Source organism: Endocarpon pusillum (genome assembly GCF_000464535.1).
Source record: "Endocarpon pusillum Z07020 unplaced genomic scaffold scaffold242, whole genome shotgun sequence".
NCBI lineage: Eukaryota > Fungi > Ascomycota > Eurotiomycetes > Verrucariales > Verrucariaceae > Endocarpon > Endocarpon pusillum.
Window position 1 is genome coordinate 60,771 of NW_006916189.1, and position 26,643 is coordinate 87,413.

The 26,643-nt window shown below is 50.2% G+C and overlaps 5 protein-coding genes across 5 annotated transcripts; 3 read left to right on the forward strand and 2 right to left on the reverse strand.

Annotated features, from left to right (window-relative positions):
- Positions 1-4,995: 4,995 nt before the first annotated feature.
- Positions 4,996-6,105, forward strand: EPUS_05683 (uncharacterized protein; the record flags this gene model as incomplete). The annotated part of the gene is made up of 3 exons (XM_007803515.1): positions 4,996-5,085; positions 5,281-5,344; positions 5,456-6,105. 3 exons carry the CDS (start codon positions 4,996-4,998, stop codon positions 6,103-6,105), a joined length of 804 nt encoding a protein of 267 aa, XP_007801706.1.
- Positions 6,106-9,499: 3,394 nt separating this feature from the next.
- Positions 9,500-15,937, forward strand: EPUS_05684 (beta-glucosidase A; the record flags this gene model as incomplete). Its single annotated transcript, XM_007803516.1, has 7 exons — positions 9,500-10,354; positions 10,405-10,440; positions 13,111-13,349; positions 13,485-13,677; positions 13,727-13,944; positions 13,991-14,189; positions 14,237-15,937. The coding sequence occupies 7 exons, from the start codon at positions 9,500-9,502 to the stop codon at positions 15,935-15,937; spliced, it is 3,441 nt and encodes a 1,146-aa protein (XP_007801707.1).
- Positions 15,938-16,798: 861 nt separating this feature from the next.
- EPUS_05685 (uncharacterized protein) lies at positions 16,799-18,921 on the forward strand (the record flags this gene model as incomplete). The annotated part of the gene is made up of 2 exons (XM_007803517.1): positions 16,799-16,974; positions 17,031-18,921. 2 exons carry the CDS (start codon positions 16,799-16,801, stop codon positions 18,919-18,921), a joined length of 2,067 nt encoding a protein of 688 aa, XP_007801708.1.
- An 885-nt stretch (positions 18,922-19,806) lies between these two features.
- Positions 19,807-22,224, reverse strand: EPUS_05686 (uncharacterized protein; the record flags this gene model as incomplete). The annotated part of the gene is made up of 8 exons (XM_007803518.1): positions 19,807-19,926; positions 19,965-20,122; positions 20,173-20,383; positions 21,448-21,497; positions 21,552-21,590; positions 21,758-21,871; positions 21,922-22,098; positions 22,149-22,224. The coding sequence occupies 8 exons, from the start codon at positions 22,222-22,224 to the stop codon at positions 19,807-19,809; spliced, it is 945 nt and encodes a 314-aa protein (XP_007801709.1).
- A 2,633-nt stretch (positions 22,225-24,857) lies between these two features.
- On the reverse strand, positions 24,858-26,183 carry EPUS_05687 (uncharacterized protein; the record flags this gene model as incomplete). The annotated part of the gene is made up of 1 exon (XM_007803519.1): positions 24,858-26,183. The coding sequence occupies one exon, from the start codon at positions 26,181-26,183 to the stop codon at positions 24,858-24,860; it is 1,326 nt and encodes a 441-aa protein (XP_007801710.1).
- Between the last annotated feature and the right edge of the window lie 460 nt (positions 26,184-26,643).

The window sequence follows — 26,643 nt, forward strand, 5'->3', positions numbered from 1 at the left end:
GGCACAGAGCCACGAACAAAATCTTCATGAAACTCAAAGTATCCAGAGATTCATCTATGACAGCTCACGTACGAGAAAGCGTCTTGTGCTCTTACCCGCTCCAGCTGAAGGCATACTAAAAGCACGACGATAGATAGTCATGAAGTTCCAGTCGTCTTGTTTGGGCTGTACTAATGACTCAGCGGGTACCCGAAACTATTCAGAAGACTTAAACACCATGACACAGAAGAGAAGGATCACGCTCTTGGAGACCGAGCATAGAGCGAAACATATTTCCGGCATTGATCATAGACAATGGTGGAGCAGAGTAGGATGGTTCAGTGCTCGAAAGCCATGGATGAGTATGAAAAGTGTAGGAATGACGGACTGGAGTAGTGAGGAGGACACAAAGTACAGGATGCGTTGCAGGGAATACATTTGCTAGCCCCTTTGCTCGCTTCTCAGGAAGTTGGGTGAGAGCAGAAGCACGTTTTGGCGCAGCTACTGGCTACTAGCTAATAGTGAAGATTGACATGTGGAACTCTTTCGAGGTTTTTCATCGTGTTGTGAGACGTTGTTGCAGATGTCATGACTCGGCTGCTGCATAGTATCGGAAGTGAAGGTGCTTCAACCCGCAGTCAGATGCAAATTCAATATGCTCGACCCGCAGTCAGATTCAAGTCCAATATGCATCTCGGCCCATCCAGGTCCCGCTACAAGATCTGTATCACAGTTTTTCGATTCGAGACCAAGATCGACGGCTTGCTGGGTATGGATACGTCCCTTGTTGCCTTCACACACGGGTAGAAATTGTGCTGTACGGATGGACGGTAAGCGATGATGCCTGCATCAAGACTGCCTGCTTGGTTTCACAACAGGTAGTGTTGTCAGCCACCAGGAAACATCTTCATACTCCAAGTCGTTACTGGCCCAAAGGGAGCAGGTCGAGCAGCTGAATATGGCTGAACATGGCTGAACATGGCTGAATACAGCTGAATACAGCTGAATATAGTATGAGACTTGTCCAGTTCCATCGCAGGCTTCTGGTGGCTTTTTCTCCCGCTGACTCGGTTCCCGCTCCCCTGGCACGGTATTGACTAACTAGTTACTGCGTAGTAGCTGCCAAGGACGTAGTTCGGCCGCCATCGGAGTATTATTGATCCAGGATTCAGAGACACGATAAAGGCAGACTCTTCACTAGTGAGTGGAGTGGCTGGTCTCAGTTGCGATGATTGAATAGCCACAGACGCAGGTCTGAGTGTGGATCATCTGATATTGATATTTACGTAGTAGGAATTAGAAACATGCATTTCATTTCGGTCGTCAGGAGCCTTTTCTCGCGCTTCCAGATCTGGGATTGGGCAGACGCTTTCCGATATGGTCCATGTTTGACTTTTCCATAGATGCGCCACCAAGGAGAACCGGGATGTTGACTGGCCACTATGACGAGCTACCACATGGCTTTACTACGCATAGCGAGCCGACTAACAGCTCCCAGCCCGGCCTGCCAGCCTTAGTTAATTAGCCAAATGCTCCGTCGGTCATCTGGCAGACAACGGCCCTCTAGGCTCGATGCGCGTTTTGGTGGCTGAACGGGTGCTAAGACCTCGTTGTATCGCAGTTACAACGATAGATCTTCAGCAGGCTGAGCCACTTTCCCCATCGGGTCGGTCCATGCAATGCTGTGAAACCGAGATCTCGCGGCACTGTGACAGCAACGAAAACGAGAATAGCACAGAAGGGGTGATGGTGACTGTTCCACGGAAGGACTACTCAGTTACGCGGGCGGATGTGTTCCCGGGTGTTTTCTAGCACACTTCTGGTGTGTGGGAGTGGTGGCATGTCCAATCTTCCAATCTGAAAATTCGACGGAAGCCAACTTCCACCAGGACGTGGCTTAGAGCTTTGACTGTGTTGGTGCTTAGGGTGCTCTGGAATCCTTCAGCACAAGCAAAATTACCACTCAACAAAAGAAAAAAATTCAGCGAACGAGAAAGCTGATTGGTGAGCCCCCTCGGACTCAGAAAAAGCAGCGTCGGTGCTTTTCACCACCAACCCGGACCAGCCAGCCAAGATAAAAAGGCCCAGGGAAGTGGAATAACGTATCAGCGCCTCGCTTATTGCTATACTCGAAAGGGTAACTGAAGTAAGCGGCAGACGCAATTTTGGCGACACTGGCTTTGCCACAGCATCGATGAGTGTCACCCCATAAGGATATCCATCAACCCAGTATAGACGCAATGCAGCAGACCCGTTCCGTACTTTGGACCTCCTGCAGGTACCAGCAAGGCCCGGCAGGGAGAGTCCTGGGGTAAGCTGCAGCCGCGTTGCAGCTTTAGCTGGGCCAGGATCTACCACACTAAACCAACATCCCGAAATCTTCTTCGGAATTGAGACTAGCAAAAAACCAACCGGGAACGGGACACCTGGCAAGTGGGAACCAATATCCCAAATCTGGCTCTTCGATTTTGTTTCTTTTAACTACAGGAATTTCTAGGGCCACTGGCGGCTGTGGAACACCTGACTCTGCTTCCCCGGGCCAGTTGTATCTCATCTTCCGACCCCCTGAAAAAATCTATCTTGCTTGGCTTTGAGTTTCGACCACTGCTCTGCGTCATGTCTTCGCTGGTTCTATACCCTAGTCGTTTCACATATCGAAGCTATCGTGTAGTGGATATCCGGTCCGTTGGACGGGGAAGGCAACCACATGGTTTAATTCTAGGTCACTTTCCGTAAACAGACCAGGGAGTCTGGGACCGACGTTGGTGCTACAAGCTACTACGCATTGGTCGCCCTCCAGTGCGTTCGGAACCTATCCCATCACTGTCGGACAACCCGCCCTTCTGGCTGAGAGTTTGGATTTGAAGACATCAGATCCACCGTGACGCTCAGATTGACTCGGGCAAAACGACGTACTACGTAGCTCCCCCTTTTAGCTCATCTCGCATTGGACCAGATATGTGCTTTAATACCCTACGTCGCCCCCCGTCGCTTCACTTACAACTTCTCATTCATCCTGCTCTCTGCTTCCAGGTTGTACATTCTGCTGCATCTTCCTTCCTCATTGGGCGCCCCTGTCACTTTCGACCTGATCCGTCCCGAGTGTATGACATAGCGCAGCCAGCCCCTAGTATCGTTGCGAACGCCCTATCCGGTCATTGCATAGTTGCAGCAAGTACTCCGTACCGCTGGCAAATTCACTCGCACACAACCATCACAAGGGCGCATCGATTCCTTGCCGCATTCCTTTCGTTCCCCCCTTACGAGGGGATCACGTACTTAATCACGCACACGCTGCATCTGCTCCTTCGCAGTTCTACATCTGTGCCACCACTCGCGAAACCTCCACACCCCTTTGCCATTCGTCGAGCTATTTCAGGCAACACTTGGGGTGAGTCAGCTCTCTTTCGGTTCCGCCTGTTCCCTCTATAAATCAGCCCTGTCCTTGTCTCTGGCCCAAAATTTTCTGCTTTCATATCTAACATCGTCTCAAGCCTCAAGATGATCACCAGAGAGAGTGTCCTTGTCAATATGGGCCGTGGCGCGTACGATACCACAGGTGTGCCCTCACCCAAACCATTGCCGGGCCCACGACAGCCGGGTCCTACGAAACGCGCACGATAAACTTGCCGATCTAAGACCAGCTCAAAGGACGGCATTGGTTGCGAAAGCTAGACGATTCTTTGCTCCTGTTTCGGCACTCCCGATGTACCTCTCCTGGTGTGTTTTGGCGGGATAGGTCACTTGACTATGGTGAGCCTCTCCAACTATTTGCCCCTCCCTTGCTTGCATTAGCTGACCTGCAGCCTGAAGATCTGATCCCGCGGCCACCTCTATTTTCCAAGCGTTCCGAACCGATAATTCCGATTGCAAAAATCCTTTTATTAGAATCCCATCCGCACACGCAGCCTCTGCTACTGCCCTTAGCTGTCTTCCGGTGTCTTCCGGCATTCGCCTCGACCCTTCGATTCCTCGCGAAATTACCATCCCTGGGTTTGATCCTTCGTGTACAACATTTCCAAAAGTAATTCTGGCGTTATCATAGATGGTTGCATGGGCTGGAAAGAGATACCACACATAGATCGGGTCGACTCAGTGTCGCATTTTGCCTTTTTGGCTACGGCCACCTCTCTGTACACTACAAGATAGACACGGGCGACCATGTACGCAATCAGACTGTGGGGCAACCATGGTCCAGCTTGGGAAGGGACATATCCCAAATCAGCTGCGCCGGGTACGTCAGGAAGGGTCATGTCTTGGGGTTACCGGCCAGATAGTCCTAATCGAGCTGTGTCATTTTTTTGCTACAACGAGGCTTTCTTTCTCTTCTCTAGCTCTTGATTATCTTGGGATCCGATCTGAGACACACCACATATTTGCATACCATGTCTCAAGCTCTCCTTACGAACATGCATGGATCAGTAGTGTCGCACGGCAGGACGATAGTGGCCTTTTACATACTACGTACGTAGTAGTAGTCGTAGTCGTAGTATTAGTAGTTAAACACGTTAACAAAGAAACCAGCACCCACCAGCCTCCCAGAGCCCGATCAAAAAATTTACGGGAAAGTGGTGGGAAAGGTGGGAAAGTTCTCGGCTGGCCTGCCAGAAGTGGAAAGTGCTCAGAAATGGGCGCTATGCCCTGTTCGACCTGGCATCGTCAGCGCCCAGACCAGCCTCTCACGCAGGCGACTCGGCGACTTCTTCCAGTTGAAAGCCCGCATCTCTCCTCTATCCTCTGAATCATCCTGTGAGTCAGCGACTGCTGAGGAGATCTATCCGAAACCCACTCTTGCCTTCATAGTCACGAACACACTTCAGGTGGTTTGCTTCCTCAACAAGCATTCAACATTGCCCTCTCTCATGGGAGACAAACAATCGAAAGTCGACCTCACATTCGCCTCTGGCTCGTTGATTTGACCGAGACTCTTGAGTGCTGTCGGTTCTCCCGAAATTTGTTCAAGCCACCCCGAAATCCTACGACAAGAGTTGGGGAAACATAAGCTAAAAGCCGGTTATGGCAAATACAACGCCCGGGGCCGCCTCGGCTCCTAAACCAAGCAGCAGCGTCAAGCTGGTGTTGCTCGGAGAGGCGGCGGTGGGAAAGGTGCGTGTGACTCCCAAGTTACATCCGTTTCCGTCCGACCATAATCCACTAGATTGGATGGCACGTTGTCATATATATGTTGTGCAAGTCTGGCATGGGTCGGTGCAACAGCTGGGAGATTCTGCGGCTGCTTTGTGACCGGGACTTGTGATCCCATCAAAGGTTCTAGATGCTGACCCTATCCCACCATTCCAGTCGTCGCTTGTACTACGATTTGTGAACAACGACTTTCAAGAAAACAAGGAGCCCACCATCGGAGGTATGACCTGAGTCAAAATGTCCTGATATGCATAGGCAACCGTCTAGATGCCTCTCCATGCGCCTCCCCTTCCACTTTGCCACAACGCCGCTAACTTTGCCCTTTTCATAGCCGCCTTCCTCACGCAAAAGATCTCCCTGCCGAACCGAATCATCAAGTTCGAAATATGGGACACAGCCGGCCAAGAACGATTCGCCTCCCTCGCACCGATGTACTACCGCAACGCCCAGGCCGCCCTCGTGGTCTATGACCTCACCAAACCCACCTCCCTCATCAAAGCCAAACACTGGGTTGCCGAGCTCCAACGTCAAGCCTCACCGGGCATCGTCATCGCGCTGGTGGGAAACAAACTCGATCTGTGCACCGATGCGGAAGGAAGCGGCGATGCCGAAACCGCACCCTCCGAAGGCGGAGGCGACGCAGAGACGGGCGCAGAAGGCGCCGCGGCAGACGTGGAGGCCGATACACAGACAGATAACAATGCGCGAAAGGTGCCGAAGAGGGAAGCAAAAGCTTACGCCGAGGAGGAATCACTGCTCTTCTTTGAGACGAGTGCCAAGACCGGTTCGAATGTGGCGGACGTGTTTACCGCGATTGCCAATTCGATCCCCGAGAGCAGTCTGAAGAGCGGTCGGGGTGGTGGTGGTGGTGCCGCGGGCGCGACGCAGGCGGCGTTGAGCGGGGCGGCCAACAGAGCCGAAGAGGCGAGGGTTAATCTGGGCGAGAGAGGGAAGGTCGTGAAAGATAATTGTGCCTGCTGAGAAGATGAGAGAGCAGATGAAGGTAGAGCTTGAGCTTCCGAAGGAGTATTGGTGTTGGGTGTTGGTATCAGCAGCGATGCACAAGCTTTCAGTTACCAAGGTCCGGGGTTATATCCTTTGTTTTCCAAGTCGCCTGCGCTCAATACCGAGCAAATGTACTCCGTATTTGGGCGGCTGTTGTATTAAAATATATGCATGCACGTATGGAAGGTTCCGTCTGTTCCTACGGACTGGACTCTACAGCCGCACCCCCCCTTTTCTTCCTGCCTGACTGACCTAGTCAACGGCAACGGCAACGGCAATGGCACGCACCCATCCAACACATACATGATCGATAGCTGACCCCCATCTGCTATTTGATATCTGCTACCTATCTTGGTTAGTTATGGCCGTACTTATTTGATGGTTCTATCATCGCGTCATCTTCACCTCCCTTTTTTTCTTTCTTTTTCTTCTCAAGCCCCTTGAAAGAAAAATCTCAGTAGCCCTGGATGACTCCGGTAGAGCTGGCGTGGAGCCCGGCTGCCCCGGGGGTCGCGAGATGAGTGTTCTCCGCCGGAGGGGGGGATCTGGGGGTGATTGATCGATCGATCGATGGAGCGATCTTCACACCATTTTATATTATTTGGAGGGTTGTGCTTTGAGAGCGGAGGAAGAGGAGGCGGAATGAAGGCGAGAATTCCGAGCAGCTGTTTTGGGGTTGCTTTCTTTCCGGCCTTCTTGCCTCTAAATGCGGGCGTTCGAAGGGGGGCTTGGTTTCGGGGTTGGTCAGAATGGGGCCTTGGAGTTTGGGTGCAGATATCATCAGGGGGAGGCAAATCCATGGTTTTGTAGGTAAGGGTAGCTGCTCCATTGGTCTGTGTCATCGTTGTGCTTCGGCCACCAGATCTTGGGGCTGGGAGCTGGCAATATAGGATATAGGAGCTCATGAGGAAGGAGTCAGGTCGCGGCCCTTGGAGGGAATTGTTGATGGGATGGAGTGGGAGTGGAGTGAGACTCTGTGAGAGAGTTTGTCTGAGGCATATGTTATGATTCGAGATGAGCCGGCATCTTAACCTGGTGGGATTGGAGCCAGGTTGTAGGCGGAATCTAGGGGAGAATGTTTCGATGGGCTGTGAGAGAGTATTCTTCACTGGCTGAAGGAGAGATGCTCTGCGAGCTTTCGGTGGTAGATCGTGCGTGGAGCCTATCGTGTAAATCCTGTACAGGGACATGAGGTAGGCAGTGGTTGGAAATGGCCAACCTCCAAAGACATTCAAAATCGAATCTACTACGTGTGACTGCACGGCGATGTTGGGCGGGGCGGAGACATATCACTGTAAGAGGTCTGAGCTGTGAGTGATTGCGTTGTTTTCAGGCAACGGTCTGTTCGTTCCGTGCAGGATTTCTCGCCCTTGAGTTGCTGAAGGCTTTGAAGCTTCGCTATGCTGTATCTGTTGATGCTGCATGTCTCTTTGACAGGGTCTTCGGGGCTTTCATACCCAGGGATGTATGTGCAAGGTCCTGGTGCCACTCCCTGATCGAGAGTCCACTTTCATGTGCACTATCAGCTTATTTACAGCATGGACGTGCTCGCAGGGCTGCTGAAATTGGTTGAGTGCGATTCGGCATACCCGATGTTCATGGGCGATTAGGCGATTATTGAGGAACCGTCAGGATGTGCGAGAAGCAGAATTATTATGGTTTATGCGAGACTAAGGTGGAAACCTCATCAAATGAGCATTGAGCGTCTCCAGTGGATCCCAAAAAAGGTTGAATCTTGGTCAGTCATCGGAAGAATAGATAGCTTCACTAGGTAGATTGGAAGGTTATCCTTCCGATAAGGAGAACTCAAGGTGCCGATTCGGGACTTGTATCTATTATACCTCAACCAAAGTCTGTGTACGAGTGAAGTGCTTCCACCGGGATTATCCACGTTCGCGTAGGTCCCTCTTCACTGCAGACAGTGACCTCCTGGCTAACACAATCGTAGGTAGCATGCTATACACGCTAACTGTCATTGTAATTGGGGAGCGGTCCGTGGTAAAGTGTCAAGCCGTTTCAGCCAGAGTTCGAACTCGAGCATGGTCCGGAATAGCCGCCGGGCAGCTTCGACCAAACCCTTGACACCTGTGCCCATATACCTCTCTGCTTCCTTTACAATCGTCTCCCCAAGACACTTCAGTACTTCTACCTCGGAGGTTTTCTCAACCTCAGAGTTATAGCGAGTGTAGGAGTAGAGTATTTTCAGGTATTTCAAGTTCTTGAGGGGTTTGAAGGTCCTTCCAGATCTTGTAAGGGCTTATATCACCCGTGAGGAGGATTAGAGTCGAATCTTCTGAACGGACATGAGTTTTTGAACTTTGGCGATGTGTCGTCCCATACTCCTTTATAACAGCCTCTGGTCCTGCATACCAATCCCTTACAGTATGATTCGATGGCTTCATTAGGATATACCGACATGTTCTGGGAATCGAAGTGTTGACTGCTCTTCCAATAATTCCCCAGCTGTGACTTTCGAAAATAACAATCAACGATCCTGCAAACACTGACCTGTAGATACGAAGACCGCTCTCGACAGGGAAATTTAGAAATCGGAAGATTGATATTTGCTTTGATGATGACTTGTCCTCAAATGCCAACATGATAAGATGATGACCTCGACCACCGAACAACCCTTTCCCTTGGTCCAAAGATGGATTGTGTTCTCTCGTGTTGTTATTGATAGAGAAGCCAGCAGGACAACGGGTCAGGAAATTCTTTGATGATCATTCAAATACGCTCCTTGCTCCCACCGTAGCCACCTTCTTCAACTGTGAAGCGGGCAGTTCTCGACTTGTGCAGTTGAAAGCTTAGAGCCTGAATAACTACCGAATCTGCAAAGCAGTCATCGGCAGCTGATTTTCTCTGAGCATTGGACCTCAAGACCACAGGACCACAGAACTGGGTATCATCTAGTCATGTCAAGTGGTCCACCGAGTAATAGAGTCTGAATAGACTCTGAATCACTAAAGCTGACTTTATCTGAAGTCGTAGAAGATCTAAACTCCTGCCGCCAGAGGGTGATACAGAGGGCACGCCCCAATTAGAGCACCTAAATGAGTAAATGGTTTAGTATGTAAGGGAGGGGCGGTCCACTATTCAGGGGTATGCGGGGCAGCTCGGCATGTAGGTTTCAACACTAACTTAGCTACTTAACTTAGGCCCGGAGGCCATCCCTTCCCATCTCGAAGCCTCCTTGCTTGTGGTTTGATAATTGCAGCCGTGGTGATATCTCCGGCGACCTACCTATATAGTTTCAATTGCTGAGCTACTGCGAATCGTTGATCAGAGGAGCCCTTCAGTGCTCTGCCAAAGACTGAGAAGTTGCTTTCGCGTGAATACCATTTTGTCCAGAAAGCAGGATTCTTCAATAATGGGCTCCTTCAATCGAGCTCCTGATTCAAAAGAAACAGCCCCACTAACCGGATCGCCTTCCTGGGATCTACCAGCAGAGATCTGGTTGCAGGTCCTCAGGTACCTTCTCGTCAAGCGGCCGGAACAACAACATGGCAACGCCCTTGTGGTCCTTCAGCCGTTGAGCGACTGGACGGGACAAGACTCATCCAATAACAGACTCTCTAGTCAGGTCCTTCGCACAAACCGAGCCTTTTATCAAGCAGGAATCGAGCTACTGTACCGTGAAAACGTCTTCGAGATGAACGGTGATGACGTCTGGGTGCTTCCAAATTTCCTCAGTCGTATTGGCCCAAACATTGCCAGGATTAGGCATCTGAGACTCGACCACAGGAATGCTGGCCACGAGGATTGCCGGGGAGCACCTCATAGACATCCGCAAGAAATTGTCTATGTGAGCGGCTGGATACGAGACCTCTGGGTAGATAGGCTTTTCGAGTGCTTTCCAACCCTGCGGTCCTTGGAGACATTGAGCATCGCGGTGGATCTACCATCCCGGAAAATGCGTGATTCTGTTGCGCGAATGGAAACAGGGCTGTACGTTAAGGAGAGTGGCTTAGCGCATGAGCTTTGCGTTGCAAAGCAGATGCAAGATAGGGTACTTTGGAACGAGTTACATGGCCAGGTTTTGTTCTACATCAACAAACTAGGAATCTGGCGAGCCGCGAACTCGCTCGATCAATGGTTTCCAAAACTCAACGCGAACGTATACCATGGCGTAGGAGAACACGGTGCTTATGGCATCTTCTCGACCAAAGAATTAGAGATATCTAGTTCAGCACAGAAGCAGAGGACGGCGGCTCATTTCCTAACTGTGAGTTCTTCAACGAAGTATTGACCAAGAGCGTTGCTGATGTTGCTCAGGCAAGAAGGTTGCAGGTTGATTTCGCAGAAGGGAAGGTTGTGGAAGTGCAATGAATTGCCGCCCTAGTTTTGATTTGTTTCGAAAATAATTTTGCTGCAATACCCAAATGTCAGAGATGGCGTTAACTGCTTGTTTCGATCATTTATCCGCAGAATGACTAGCCTTACACCGTTTTCGAGCAGCAGTCACTCTTTGATAGCATGTAGCGGCTATAAAAGTCCTTGCTTCACATCATACAAGTTTACCGTGGTTAAGCTACAGAAGGATGACCGAGATGGTTTCGCGGACAGCAAACGGCGACGGCAATGTCACATAAGTGACTGTTTGACGGCCACTGAGACCTCAAAAGCGGCATGGTGACCATGGGATATCTCGACATAGCTGACACTTCCCTGGCAGAGCTCCGAAGTTTGCAGGACTGAGCCCCAGTTCTAAACCTCAGACGCGTTGTAATAATTGCCATACGCTGACGAATCTTTCCCAACCACGATGATCTCCGGCAGAAGAATTTGTATGCTGGAGAGCTTCCGTGGCACACGAAGACAATATACCGAGTACGTGGCAGACAAAAAGCGAAAGGCAAGGCTTCAAGACGTTTCCCGCACTACCTATTGTTGATAAGAGATTGCAGAAGAAGAACGAAGCAGCTAGACTGCGTCGGCAGGAGCAGAGAGCACAGGCTCTGGCGGCCCGAGCGGAAGCCAGAGAAAGAATTGCCAGAGGCGAGAGAGGAGACGGAAGACCGGAACGGCAAGTCTCTAGAATCGACTATAAGGTTTTGGTGAACACTGGCGGACGAGTTGCAAAGGAACAAGATCATCAAAAGCAAGCCACCGTTAGGGGGAAGGCGAGATTATTGGTTGCCCGCAGCTCGTCATATTCTGGGGTTGTGGGAAGCTGGATTACTACGTAATATCGTCGCCACTTTTTTGGAACGCTCAAGTCAAGAATTCGAAACGAGTTCATGGCCCTCGACCTTAAATGCACATTAAACGAAAACAGTGGAAGAAGTGCTCTCTCTTACATCTTCAAGTGTTCTCCTGACAGTCTGGAATTTTTGAGTCAGCAGTATATCCAAGGAAGCGTCCCTCGGAGGAAATGAGATATTCAAGGTGTTGCCGACTCCTGCATTCATGCCCAATAGATTACATTGTACTTTGGGGGTAGCTATATCCGAGCAGGATTTCTGAATAGACGATGTCACGCGAGATGGGAGATTTTCCGCATACCATAGTAAGGCAGTAAGGAAGTTAGTGCTGGGCTGCAGGCTAAAACACGAACTTGGAGCCGAGAGAGTAGAAAGTTTGAGCTGGGGTGTCGTTGTACTACGGGGGGCCTGAAGTAATGTTAGCTTAGCGCTAGTATCTTTACTTGTAAACCCTCTCTGTACAGAACGGCTATGCCTGAAAAAGTTAGATGTAACAATTTGACTTATCAGAATGGATACACACAGAACAAGCTTTGAGGTGTCGAATCATAACCTAGGTTGTCATAATAAGAACTAGTTGCTCTTGACGCCAGACTAACATTACTTCAGGCCCTCCCCGTGGTACTACGTGGAAGCCGTTGCCACGGAAGAGTGCAGGACGCTGCGGGGCATGCAATAAGGATTCGTATCTTCAACATCTCAATTCGATGCCGTCGTTGATCCTCTCCTTGGCTGCTACCATGCGCAAAGTCTCAGCTTCGTGGACAGCGGACAAAGCCGGTGATGGAGATGATGAAATCGGAGGGGGAATTGCCGTGATGGCGTCATGCTTGCCCCACAGAGTACTTGGGCCCTGACCTAAAGGAGTTCTTGGACTTTTTTGAATGACCTGCTTCTGAAATAGCCTCTTGTTGGGGCCGCGTATTTGTGCCCGAGTAGTACATCATGGGACACGTCTCCCTCCTACAAGTTTGAGACATCCCCGTGTCCACTAATTAATGACTCGTGGAAAATTGCTCCTCGGCATGTAATGTATGCTTTGCCCTTCTCGGTGAGTATGGAAGTTCGAAGTGGTATGAATTCACGCGGCTATTCGTAGCTGAGGACAGAGTTCCCATGGATTGGTAACTGCTGCGAGAAGATGCAAGAATGAGGTGACGGATCAGCAGGTGTCAGATTGTTCTCTGCCTGGTCGAGTACCAATGAGCAGCTCATATTTGGGGGGAAATACGAGTAAACGTGCCTCTGTTGGGTGGTACCGTGGTAATGTGGTAGCATTATGGTAGCATTGGCTCCGCACCTTGCAACGAGATGACTCTCAGCCCTTGCACATCTGCGGCATGATGCCTTGTTCCTGGCAAAAATGGCAAGCATACGTAGTACAGCACTCGCTCGGCTGCATCCATGGCCACTGGGCGAAATGTGGGGAAAGCTCCAGGGATGATGCTCTATTAAGCCTCAGGTACGTCCCTGCCACTTTTTCAAGATTCTCACTTTCACACATCACCATCTCATCTGGGTTCTTCTCATCCTGGGAGCTGTGAAACCTGTCTTGGAGGCAGAGGTGTTGGTAGAATTGGCTTGATCTACCGCCGCCTCGATCAAAATGTGGCTTGCTCAAGCTTTCCTCGTATCGCTAACGGCTTCGGTAGCTTCCGCAGGGGTCAGTTAAGATTTCTTCTTTTCAGCTTCTAACATTTTCTCATGGCTCTGAGCTCGCCAATGTCGTCCTGTTTGTTTTAGCTGTTTGTGTAGTGAATTACTGACTTCGAACAAGGTATCGCACTGGAACCGAGATTTACCCTTCTCCAATACTACCAGTGGTCCTCTTGCATTCTCTCCACCAAAATATCCTTCGCCATGGGCGTCAGGATCGGGAGAATGGGCAGACGCCTACGCGAGGGCGCGCGACTTCGTCAGCCAATTGACATTGCTCGAAAAGGTCAATTTGACCACGGGTGTCGGGTATCTAAGATTACCTCTTGCTCTTGCTCAAACAGTGGTACTAAATGCTATGTAGGTGGCAGGGTGAGCGTTGTGTTGGTGAAGTCGGGTCAATCCCTCGCTTGGGTTTCCGTGGCCTTTGCATGCAAGATTCTCCGCTCGGAATTAGATTTGGTGAGTTTCAGAGCTATCTACTTAATCTCCCAGGTACTTACCCGGTAAAGCCGACTACGTCTCTGCCTTCCCAGCAGGTGTCAACGTGGCCGCTACCTGGTCTCGTGGCCTTGCCTATGCACGCGGCGAGGCAATGGGCGTAGAGCATCGCGGTAAAGGTGTTGATGTGCAGCTTGGACCAGTTTGCGGACCCTTAGGACGTATACCAGAAGGTGGTAGGAACTGGGTAGGTTGGAAGGCAAACGGCCATTGGAGGTATCTTACCATTGTTATAGGAAGGCTTCAGTCCTGATCCATATCTGACTGGCGCCCTCATTGATCCTACCATCCGAGGCATTCAAGATGCTGGAGTCATTGCATGCACCAAGCATTACATCGGTAACGAGCAAGAGCGTTTCCGTCAGGCACCCGAGGCTCGAGGCTATGGCTTCAACATCACCGAGAGTCTGAGTTCCAACATCGATGACAAGACTATGCATGAGCTGTATTTATGGTAGGGTTGCATTTTCGTTCTTGTGATCATTCACTTACCAAGCCAGGCCTTTCGCCGATGCCGTCCGAGCAGGTACTGGCGCGATCATGTGCTCCTACAATCAGATCAACAACTCGTACGGCTGCCAAAACTCCTACAGCCTCAACTACCTTCTGAAGAACGAGCTCGATTTCCAAGGATTTGTCATGAGTGACTGGCAAGCACAACATAGTGGTGTTGGAGACATCTTGGCCGGTCTCGACATGGTGAGCCTATTTCTTCTGTGAAAGGAGTTTACACTAACAGCTGCCAGTCTATGCCAGGAGACACAACCTTCTTAACTGGGCTTTCGTTCTGGGGCACCAATTTGACAATTGCTGTCGCCAACGGCACGGTCCCGGAATGGCGGCTGGACGATGCTTGTGTTCGGATCATGTCTGCATTCTATCTCGTTGGCAGAGACACAACCCAGGTCCCTATCAATTTCGATTCGTGGACTAAAAATACCTTCGCGCCAATCCACATCGCGGTCGAATCACCGATTGGACTTGTCAATGAACACGTGGATGTCCGCGAGGACCACGCTGGACTCATCCGAGAAATTGGTCGTGCTAGCACGGTTCTGCTGAAGAATAGCAACAATGCTCTTCCACTCAGTGGCAACGAGAGACAGGTGGCTGTTTTCGGAGAGGATGCCGGATCCAATGCCTACGGTGCCAATGGCTGTCCTGACAGAGGATGTAACAATGGTACATTGGCCATGGGATGGGGTAGTGGAACTGCAGATTTCCCATATCTCATCACTCCGGAACAGGCTATTCAGAATTACGTAGTGACACAGACCACCGGGATCATCGAAGTGGTGACTGCTCAAGGCGCAGTCACACAAATTCAGAGTCGTGCAGCGCAGGCCGACCTTGCTCTTGTCTTCGTCAACGCCGATTCTGGTGAAGGTTACATCAGCGTTGACGGCAATGAAGGAGACCGTAAAAACCTGACGCTGTGGAAGCAAGGTGATGATCTGATCCAGAATGTCTCCGCGCTCTGCAACAACACGATCGTGGTGATGCATACTGTTGGTCCTGTTCTGGTCAGTGACTGGTACAACAATGACAACGTTACTGCCATTTTGTGGGCTGGGCTTCCAGGGCAGGAAAGTGGCAACGCAATCCTTGATGTCCTCTACGGCCACTACAATCCCGGCGGAAAACTTCCCTTCACTTTTGGACCTACGCGAGAGTCTTATGGGACCGACCTCCTTCTCGAACCAAACAATGGTCAGTTCGGTGCTCCACAGGATGACTTTGACGAAGGTGTCTTCATTGACTACCGGGCCTTCGACAGGATGAATATCACGCCCATTTACGAATTCGGCTTTGGTCTCAGCTACACCACATTTGAGTACTCAGACCTGGTTGTCACGCCGCAGAATGCGGGACCATATGTTCCCACCAGCGGGACGACTTCACCTGCTCCGTCCCTTGGCAACAATGCAAGCACAGACTACTCGCAATATCTTTTCCCTAACGGCACCATCGATCGTGTTTCGAACTACATCTACCCATATTTGAACTCAACCGATCCTGCTGCCGCTTCAGCCGATCCCGAATATGGTCTCCCTACGAGCGAGTACGTTCCCGCAGGTGCAACAGAAGGCACGCCACAACCATTGCTTCCTGCTGGAGGTGCACCTGGCGGCAACCCAGGACTGTGGGACATTTTGTACACAGTGTCTGCTACCATTAGAAATACAGGCAGTCTCCAGGGTGATGAAGTAGCGCAGCTGTATGTATCCCTTGGTGGAGACGAGCCAGCCGTTGTGCTGAGAGGCTTCGATCGCCTGACTATTGTATCTGGGGCGTCTGCCACGTTCACTGCGCAACTCACCCGGAGGGATCTGTCCACGTGGGACACTGTGAGTCAGAATTGGGCACCAGCTCCAGGGCCAGTGACCGTTTATGTTGGAAGCTCGAGCAGGAACCTGCCGCTGTCGAGCACTCTGCCATCGTACTGACTTATTCACTTTGCTGGAAAAGGTCTGGTTCGGAGAAGAAAGCTCTTGATGTTTATCTAGTAATGCTGTATATGAACTACACCTGGCCAGACGCCTTTTAATGTTGAAGATACTTGAAACCCTTTGCTGTCGTGCGAATGTGTCTACTGTCCAAGCATGAAGATCGCTGACCATCCTTGCGAGGTACATCCTAGATTGCAGTTTGAGATCGGTCGGACGAGCTGAGTAAAAGTACTACGGCTACAGGCCGAGTTTTGTACCCCCATTGCTGAATACAGCACGTACTATGTAGAATTGAGTATAGACGCCGATGAAATAAGACTAGTCTCTAAAATCGAGTTTGCATTCCATTGGCATCTATAACTGCTTGACATCTCGCCTGCGTCGACTGGAGCAGCTCCTTCAGATAAGCAGAAGGCACATCAGGCCCATTGGTATCCATGTAGAATTGGTAGAATGCGTTGAATGAGTAGAATTTGCAGACGACAGGATGCTGACAGGGATGTGTATGTGTATGTAAAAAAGGCGTTTGTAAGATATTTTGACCCGGGAGCTTACAAAAATTCGGCCTGGAGCCGTAGTAGAACGATATCTGTTGAGCATGTGAATCTGTGCACTCGCTTGCGGGAGATCTTCAGATGAGATTCTTGAGCTAGTACATCATTCCCCTCGAGAAGGGGAAACAAGAGACGAGAAACGCTATCTCAATGGGCGGTGAATAGTATCGCTTCACAATGAGGGAGCATCTTCTTCCTCTTGCTCTGCCATGCGAAGCCGATGCTTCGCCAACGTCTTTGTTCTTTCTGGGCATTACTTGAATTCAGCTCAAGGCTGCCTAACCGGTCACGTTCCTTTGCGACAATGCCTCCTTCGAAGCCGCGAGTGATCTACTGGTTCCGCACTGACTTGCGCCTCCACGATTCACCTGCATTGGCAGCTGCCTTAGATCTAGATCCAGAGGTGTTCTATCCAATCTGGACTTGGGATCCGCATTATGTGTATCGGGCGCGGGTTGGCGCAAATCGATGGCAGTTCTTGTACGTCGGATTCTCGACCAGTGATTGCCGGAAACAACCATTGACCTCTTTGGCAGGACGGATTGTCAACGCGATCTCTCCTCCTCCCTGACCAAGCTCAATCCCAAACAAAAGCTGCATCTCATTCGTGAAGCTCCGCAAACAGTCTTTCCCAAACTCTTCAAATTATGGAGGATCACACACCTCGTTTTCGAAAAAGATACCGACGCATACGCGCGCGATCGCGACAGAGGAGTGATGAAACTGGCAGAGGATGCAGGGGTCGAGGTGATCGTCAAGATGGGGCGTACGCTTTATGACCCAGATGAGCTGGTGAAGCACAACGGAGGAAGACCTACAATGAGCATGGCCCAGACACAAAAGGCAGCAGCAGCATTAGGAGACCCGGCGAAACCAATACCTCCTCCAACATGCCTCCCAGACCCAGGCGATACGGACCTGTCTTCCATAGACCACCAAAGGCCCGACCCAAATCCCGACCTCAACGCCGCTCACCGTGACCTCTCCAATAAGGAAAGCCAGTACACATCCATAATGGGTCCCAACAAAGACTTCTCCATCCCGACCCTGCAAGAAATGGGCATCTCTGGCGCCACCACCCCCAATCGCGGCGGCGAAACCATCGCCCTTCGTACCCTCGACACCATAATCTCCAATTCCGACTACACAGGGCTCTTCGAAAAACCCAAAACCGCGCCCACAGCCTTCTCCCCCCAATCCACCACCCTGCTCAGCCCACACCACCACTTTGGCAGCCTCAGCATCCGCCTGTTCTACTGGCGCGTGCAAGAAATCTACCAGAAGCGCAAACGGGCCAAAAAGCCCAACAGCTCCATCCCGGAAAACCTGCACGGCCAGTTACTATTCAGGGACATGTATTTCGGCGCCCAAGCCGCCATCGGTGCGCCCTTCGCCCAGGAAGTCGGCAATCCGATCTGCAAATTCGTGGACTGGCATCTTCGGTCCAACCTCAACGAAAACAACCTCCTGGCAGGCGATTACATCGTCGACAATTCGCAAGCAGAGTTATATTTCCGGCGCTGGAAGTTCGGCGTCACCGGCTTCCCCTGGATCGACGCGCTGATGCGGCAGCTGCGGTTGGAGGGCTGGATCCACCATCTCGGTCGCCATGCCGTCGCCTGCTTCCTCACGCGCGGCGGATGCTACGTCCACTGGGAGCGTGGCGCCGAGGTCTTTGAGGAGTGGCTGATCGATCATGAAGTTGCCTGCAACAGCGGGAACTGGATGTGGCTGAGCTGTACGGCTTTCTTTTCCCAGTTTTTTCGCGTCTACAGCCCGGTGGCGTTTCCGAAGAAAAGTGATCCTGCCGGTGCGTTTGTGAGGCATTTTGTCCCGGAGCTTAAGAACTTCGATCAAAAATATATCTATGAGCCGTGGAGGGCGCCTATTGCTGATCAGAGGAAATGGGGGTGTCTTGTCCAAGGGGATGGGAGTGCAACGCAGACGCATGAGAGGGAGGATGGGTTGCAGGTCTATCCGAAACCGATGTTTGATTTTGACGAGAGGAGGAAGTTCTGTATCGAGAAGATGAAGCTGGCTTATCATGTTGGCATGCAGGGGGATGATCCGAGGGTGTTGGATGGGTCCTGGAAGGAGGTTTTTGGGTATAAGATTGAGAGAAAGGGGGAGGTGAGGGATGAGACGAACGGGGTGGTGTTGGCGGATGGTAGGAACCAGGAGGATGATGAGGATGGATATGGGGATGAGGCCGGGGGGAGGAAGAAGAAGAAACGGGTCAAAATCGCTGCCGATCCGGGACGGGAAGGGGATAATGATAGGGTAAAGAACGGCAAGCACGCAACTGCGGAAAACGACAAGAAGAAGACGCTGCCAAAGCCGCCTGCCAAAGGTGGAAAGGGCCCGAAAAGGGAACAGGCAACGCTGGAGATGATGGTTGGGACGGGTAGAAAGAAGACCAAGAGATGAGATGAGATTCTGCAGGAATGGCCTATTCTTCGACGATCTGAATCCGCCCACCTGGCGCCCATCCTTCCCATCGCTCTGTCCTCCAGAACTCCTTATCTATACCTACCAGAGCCCCTCTCTCATCAAAAGGCATGGCCGAGCATAAAGCCTGCAACAACCGGGCCCTGCCCTTGACAACCTCCAAGGCTCCTTTATTAGAAGACAATGTACCCACCCCGTCGGACGGCTGCTCCAACACTTTGCTCCCTCGGCTGCGATGGCCAGATCCAGCATTTTGAATCGTTGCAAAAGCGATTACCGTGCTGCACCACACCCCCGATGTCTACCGAGGACGCCTAGCACGGAAAGTGCGCGGCACGTAGCAGGACGTGTTTCCTGATCGAGGCGTGCTTCGGTGCACATAGTAGAGCTTAGAGCTGTGGTACTGTACGATTGGTTGCTCCGCTTGGCCCGTAAGTCGTACGCACATGTGCTCGTCACGTGTGATCTGCTATCGGTCCGCTACTCCGGCGGTTCCGCGGGCCGTGTGCGCACAAAGGACCTTTCATCACTTGAAAGGGTTATCTGTTGGGGAGGATCGGTTTGACCAGGTAGGAGGACGGAGTGGGCTGGGTCTGGAAGACCGTTTCTGGATTTGAGTAGGAACGTAGAAAGGAGTGTCCTGCATGGCAGGCTTCGGTCGATGGGCATTGTCAGGTGTCGATTGACTCCTGATCGATGTGCCGAGGAGTTGTAAATGCGTCCGCTCTCGTTCTGGTGAGGTATATGCCATGGGGTACCCAGTGTAGCGATGTTCCGAGACACCAATTCTTTTTTACAGGCCGCCAATGGTGCTGCTACCTCCACCACTACTACTCTCGCTCAGAACCTGCGTCGCCACCACCCTCAGCCTCCGCGTTCACGTAGAAGGCCGCTGACGGCACTGATGCCGGCCATAGGCGTATAGAGATACACGAGCTCGCGGAGATTCTGCCCGTTTCTGACCACAGTCTGATACTCCTCGACCTAGGTCAGTCATGTCGGTCAGGTAGGAGCCAACGAACTTGCTGGTTGTAGGCATTTCCATCCTTGTCGAGGGATTCATCGATGACGTCGCCATTCTGCCGCGAGGATACGGTTGGTGTGCGTGTGTTCCCGCTGTAGTCGTTGGTGGAGTACAGGATGGGGTTTTCCAGCTCGTAGGATACGCGGTACCGCCGGGCTGGATGGTGGAGTGCCGCCAGTAATGCCTTCAACGATACCACCAACGACCTCTCCCGCGGTTTGGCCCAGCCTTGCAAGCACCGGGTTCAGGTCCAGTGATTTCTAACGTATCGTCCATCATCCGCACAAGATTCCCCAGCCGCGCTTCTAGCAGGACCTTGGCGGTGACGTGGAGGATGGAGAGTGACACGCGGTCGACAGATAGGTCCACGCCGGCGTTGAGCTGTAGCAGCTGTAGGACCTGCGCATCGAGATTGATCTTCGCGGTGAGATTGGCGACGTCATTTGCCCCAGCTCAAGAAGGCAACTTGGACTTCAACTTCATCTAATTAAAATGATGATCCTCGCGGGCCGCAATTCAAGTCTACCAGCACTTTTCAACCAATTACTTGAGCTTGACCGTCCTTTCACATTGGATAGATGATGATAACCAGAAAAAGAAAATGTTTAGATATCAAATAAGAATCTAATCCTCTATAATTACCTGATCTCAACCCAATCAAGTTGATTTAGAAGATAACAAAGTAGAAATCAAAAAAATCAGGACTTCATCGTCGATGTAGAAGAATTACGCAGGGCTATTGAGGGGGAATGGTATAAAATCACTCTCCAGGAGATCAATAAGGCAATTAGTACGATGTCAGATCGAGTAACTGCTGTACGAGAGTGAACTGGGCTTTCTATACCCTATTGAATAGATGTAGAATAGTGGTGCAGATGGAAACTGTCAAGAATATTGGCACCTAACTCCGGTCCCTCGTTCTGGGCCTGTAAAAGGCGGGTAATACAAGACCGCCATTGTGATGGCTTTCGCGGTTATCACTCCTTCTCCTCTTCTTACTGCCCATCATCATCACATCATTGACGACATCAAGAAGAGTTCTCAATCATCATATCCAAAGCTCTCCAGGATCTCGATATCGTGGTCGATGTCGCGATGTATTTCAGCTCTTAGTTCTTTGAGTTTTTGGAGTTTCCTCCTAAGCCTCTCTTCCCCAATTAAAGCCTCGCCCCTTCTGGACTTTGTATCCGTCCCTGATTCGTGATTGACTTCACCATTGGACTGTTCCAGCCAGCCTGCAGTGATCCTGTCGTGCTCCGCCTTCTCAACCGCATGTGAACGGGGTACTTTACATTGCTGTGACGAATGTAAAAACTGGTCGCGATGGCAACGTTTTTGATGCGTAAGAAGGTTGTATTTCCTAGGGAAACCTTTCTTATGCCGATTACAAGATACGAAAGGACAATAATGGACCTCTGATCCGTGCACCTCGCGAGAGTGGCGTTGTAGGCCACCTTTGTCGCTAAATCGCCGGTTCTTACAAGAAGACTTTTTGCATAAATAAGATTGACCGTGGTGCCCTTGATATCGCCTGCGACAGTTTAGTATTGTAACTGTGGAGTGGATAGAGAATCTTGAAGCATACTGGAGGATGGAATGTGTTGGGCTGGTGCGCTCGCTGGTGCTGCCAGGTTCGTTAGAAATCAAACGGGCGTCCGATGTATGAGATTCATCTGCTAGTGGAATTTCGATATCGACACCAAGCTTGGCTTCACCCTCTGGGACCATGCGGTTCATACCAACAATGGGAGAAGACATGTCAAGAGCTTGCGATCTAGTGAGACGAATTACTTAGTTCCAGTACATCAATATCCTTCAGGTAGAGGGCCCACTCAAATGAAGCTGATTCGAACCAAGGCTCAAGGGAGCGGAAAGGGTCTGCATTAGAAGCAGTGGGAAGATAGGCTGATAGAGCATTATTAGGGATTATATGTCCACAGGATAGTATATCTCACCTTCACGGAGAGTAGTATCCTCAACCCACAAATAGGAACCCAGATTCAGCTGGTATGACTGAGGGTATTCATCGATGGGGATATTCTGGCCAGGTACATCGAACTGATTGAGATCATTCGAAGCTGTGAGATCATTCGAAGCTGTGAGATCATTCGAAGCTGTGAGATCATTCGAAGCTGTGTTGGCTTAGGGCATGAGAAAGGTCGGGTGGTGAGAGTATACTGACAGTATGATGATATATTGCCTGGCTGGACAATGGGTAAACTGGAATAGAGATTTTTGTTAGCATTGAAGCGGTCCATTTTGAACGGAACTAGACGACGAGGTATTCTGACCTTCATCAACTTTAGCGAACATAGCATCTTAAATATTAATTTTGGCAGATAGTAGAGGTAAGGTTTGAAGTTGCGATGTAGTAGAGGTAAGATCTGAAGTGACGGGAAACCGATGGTGAGAGATATCGACCACTCTTTAATCCTTTACGGCCTCTGTCAGTCGAGATCTGAGTTTACGTGCGCATCGAAGGAAATAGGACCACTTGCGAATCGAGGCGAAATGATTGGTCGATTTAAATGAGCCGGAATGTCTAGCCTTACTCGTCGAGACAATAACCCAACTTTCAAGGTAATATGCCTCACTTCCGAGGCATTGTGACTAACTCTTGAAGTAGTCCCAACTTTTGAGACCGTACGCCCAACTTCGGAGGCAGTATGCCCAACTTTGGAGGCGGGAACTAAATTGAATGAGGCAGTACACCCAGTCTTTGAGGTACAATGCCCGCATGGACAGCCAAACAGTCAGTCCACGTTACGTGCGGCTAGTTGAGGCTGAAATGCCCCCTTTTCCAAGCGCCGCTAGCTGGAACCTGGAGATGGCTAGCGAAACATCAATGCTCAGACTTAACTTCAACTGCGTATCAATCTTCCCAGTACAGGATCGCAGCGTGTAATCACTGTAATTTATACATGGCAGATATCTTAGGAGATGGCTGAATATCTTGTATCTTGTATCTAATATCTAAATTCTTGAAGATCCTAAATCCAAGTACACGCGCTGATTACTACGGTACCAGGCATAGGTATTGTTAGCTTCAAGCTAGGTACTTTGTACCTGACGCCACTTTGACGAAAATACGGAGTACACCTTACTTAAAAGATATTAATCTGATAGCTCCTTCCATCTAGACAAACTATAATCATCACTAAGGGCTCAAGACTTACTGGCGCTCTGGAGAACGCTGAGCCTCTGTATCCAAAACTAGCTGCTACTAGCTTGGCCTAACAATACTTATGCCTCTAGGTGCAAAGTTCCTTCGCGTAATCCTGCGTTTTGCCTGCCTTTGGTTGGTCAATTTCTACTGCAATTTCGCAGCCAACTTCGTTGTAACGTAGTACTCCGTATCCATGGCCCAATGGGTGGAGCTTTTCAAGCCTCACCTACAGGAGTAGTGACCCCTGTAAGCCATGCGCTGCGCGCGGGGCTTACAGTGAGGGCTCCACCCATTGGGCCACGGATAACTCCGTACGACACAGTTATCCCCTCCGTGCCCGAACAGGGGTGTAGAATGCCTCAATTAGCGTCGTCGATCTCCTTATTTCGATGTTGCTACAACTTTTGCTTGCTCGAACGCCTTTGATAGATATTCGGGAATAAGTGTCTTCAAGAGCAAAGCTTTAACTCACTTGTCAAATGATTTGTCTGATAATATATTCATTGAATGCTGGTTAGACGATGTCCTGTGAGCGACCTTATTTGAGCTTAAATTTCACCAAACGCGCTAATTGAGGCATCGGGCACGGAGGGGATATCTGCACTCGCTGCGCGCCTTATTTAGAATCTACCATTGGCTATCTCCATTTTCATTCCACATGGCCACGTTCAACATTTGGGTGTCTCTCAATGATCAGCAGCGCTACGTAATAGACACGAATCGCGAAGGGAATAAGGGAAATAGTTGCCAATTTTGAGCCTCCTGCAAAGTCTCATATGGCCGCAGTGGAACCACCATCATTCTTTCGGTCACTTCGGACTTTCGGACCGGGCTCAGCCACGCCGAGATAATCCCTTTTCGCTCAATCCAGCTTCAGCTACGGAGTACTCCCTACTCACTTGCCAATGCAACTATCTGTCCCGTATCTTCCAACAGGCTTTAGCTTCACCGGCTCTCTCTCCCTTTCAAGCCCCTACCTGTGATGCTGTTCTATCCCGAGAGATCCATCGTTGTCCTGGCTAGGCGAAATCGTTTTGACTGGTTAAAAGAGTAGAGACGAAAGATTTGACGCTGGAACTGTCAAGATAGAAACTATCAGCAAATGCCGGGTAGGGTAATAGGTATCGGCCTAGAGGCCGCAGTTGTAGTGAGATTTCTTAGTTTTAGCATCGAGCTCTTTGGGATTTGCAATATGTTACTAGGTCTTCCTCACCAGTAGTGGGGGAGAGCGTCATGCTTCGACTGACGAATAAAGTAAGGTTAACTTTACATTGATTTTTCCATGTACAACATGTTCCTCAATCTTGAGCACATATCCGTGCAACACGGAAATGGGTAACCTGAAATCTACAAGATCCGCCGGTGTACGGAGTATTTGGCTATGACTAGACCATGTGGCGCTGTTGAGAGGAAAGACACGAAGGTCCAGCTGATATCAATAGAGCTTGCAGTAATAAAGGCAGTCATTCGTACTCCAAACGCTCAGTCTTCAAGAAAGAAGTTGATATCGTAGGCGTATTAGTAGGTATTGCAGCGCCGCTGGTGGGTTTCATATCAACCAGCAATGCTTGAACCAAGGCGGATTCCGTCGTCATACTTGGCTGTATCGAGAGCCGGCCGGTCTAACACTTCCTATGTGTTGATCCGCACATTGCTTGTGATGGTGAGTTAAGAGCCAGCTTAGGAAAGAGCTCCCGACCAAAGTCTCCAGACGATCATGAGATTCTAGATGATGGTGATGATTTGCGGTTCCTGCTGCTCAAACCATGTACGAGGGTCGATCTTTAGACCTACCCAGGCTTCGAAGCTTCCCACTCGACGATACATGCCGTCATCAGTTGGTTTCAACAGCAATCCTGCAAGATCCTGCATGGATTCTGAGCGAGTTCGCAGTGGAAGGCAATGAAATATCTCCATATCGCTTGGTTTGTCATCCAGGGTGTCAGGATAATGTGTGATGGTAACGCTGCTTAAGTCTGCGTGTATCCGACTATCCCGGAATTCCATAGATTTGGAGTCTTCAGACCAAACACCTTGAATGAGAAAGCCTTTTATCTCAAGGGAGCCGCTCTTGACAGCACCGAAAGGTATATTGGAAGAGGCAGGGATGGTCTGACACTTCTGAACCTGAGCAAGAAAATGTCCATTGCCATCTTCGAAGACTTCAGCTCTATGCTTCCCATCTACAGCAGCCCAAGACCATGCCGGTGCTCGATAGAATATGGGTCTCGTCATCAGTGTATCTTCGGAATGAACCCAATTCAGGACCTTTAGGAGGAATTTATGCCAGATTTCTGCACAATATGCACCAAGGGTGGATCCATAACACTCGTGATAGTGTTCTGCAAGAGCTGAGATAGCAATTAATTCGTCCGTCGAGTCTGTCATTTGACGGCCGCTATAATCTTCGATAATAGTTCTCCAAGAATCGTCAATTTGATGAGGTTGCGGTTGTTGGGACGTGTGACTTAGCAAAGGTTCCAATCCTTCATCGCTCAAGTCAGAGGCATATATTCTGCCATCAACTTGTTTGCCTTCTTTGCACTGCCATATCAGCCCTCCTCCAGAAGGGAATATGATGGCTCGACGACTAAGAAGCCGCTCTTGTAACACCCAAGCTCGCTGATGAAGAGGTTCCTTCCATGGGCAGAACGTCGTAGGATCTTGCTCCACAGTTATCATATTTCTCTGACCGTAGGTATCGACGTAAGGCACTGTACACATTTTGAGGAGCTGCTTTTCTGATGGATATGTCGAAGCCTGCGACGCCACAAGCATTGCATTGCCGTCCGTTTCTACAAAACTGTCTTGCACGGACGTCAATCCCGTGGGTTGTATGACTAGGGTTGCGTCTTCGTAATATTGACACATTTTGACTATCTCTGCTGCCTTGTCCTGTAGAGAATCTTGAAATTTACATAACGCATCGACCCAAAGGTATCTAAAACCAAGTTCTTTCGTCACTGTGACTGCATCCTTTAAGGTCGGCGGGAGAATATCGTTTTTGATCCCTTTCTGGAGAGTCTTCAATGTCGAAGATGTTAGTGTCATCTGTTGAGGTCCTCCCCACCTGTATGAGAGAGCAATATAGCGCGCCGTCTTTTTCGAATTGCTCGAGTGGATATATATGCTTGTTTCATCTTCAAGCGACAGATCTAGGACACGAGTTGGAAGATAGGACGTGCTACCCTTAGAACACTTCCTGTGAGAGGTCTGGCATTCTTCAAGCCACATTCGACATCTGTGAGCATTGAAGCTGTGAGACCCGATTCCGGGACGTGGCGCCTGTATGAAGAGATCCGAGGCAACGCCTTCTGCGAAAACAAAAATTAGTTCATATTATGATAGAAAAGATAGTGGTATTCCTAGTCAAGCTCACGAGACATGGTAGAAACACCTAGCCTGAGGCACGGCGTGGTTTGACCGCATCCATGCCGGATATTGATCGATATAAATTGTATCCGTGGAGGCGAGTACCACTTAGGTTGCGCCCATAAACGCATCTGAATCG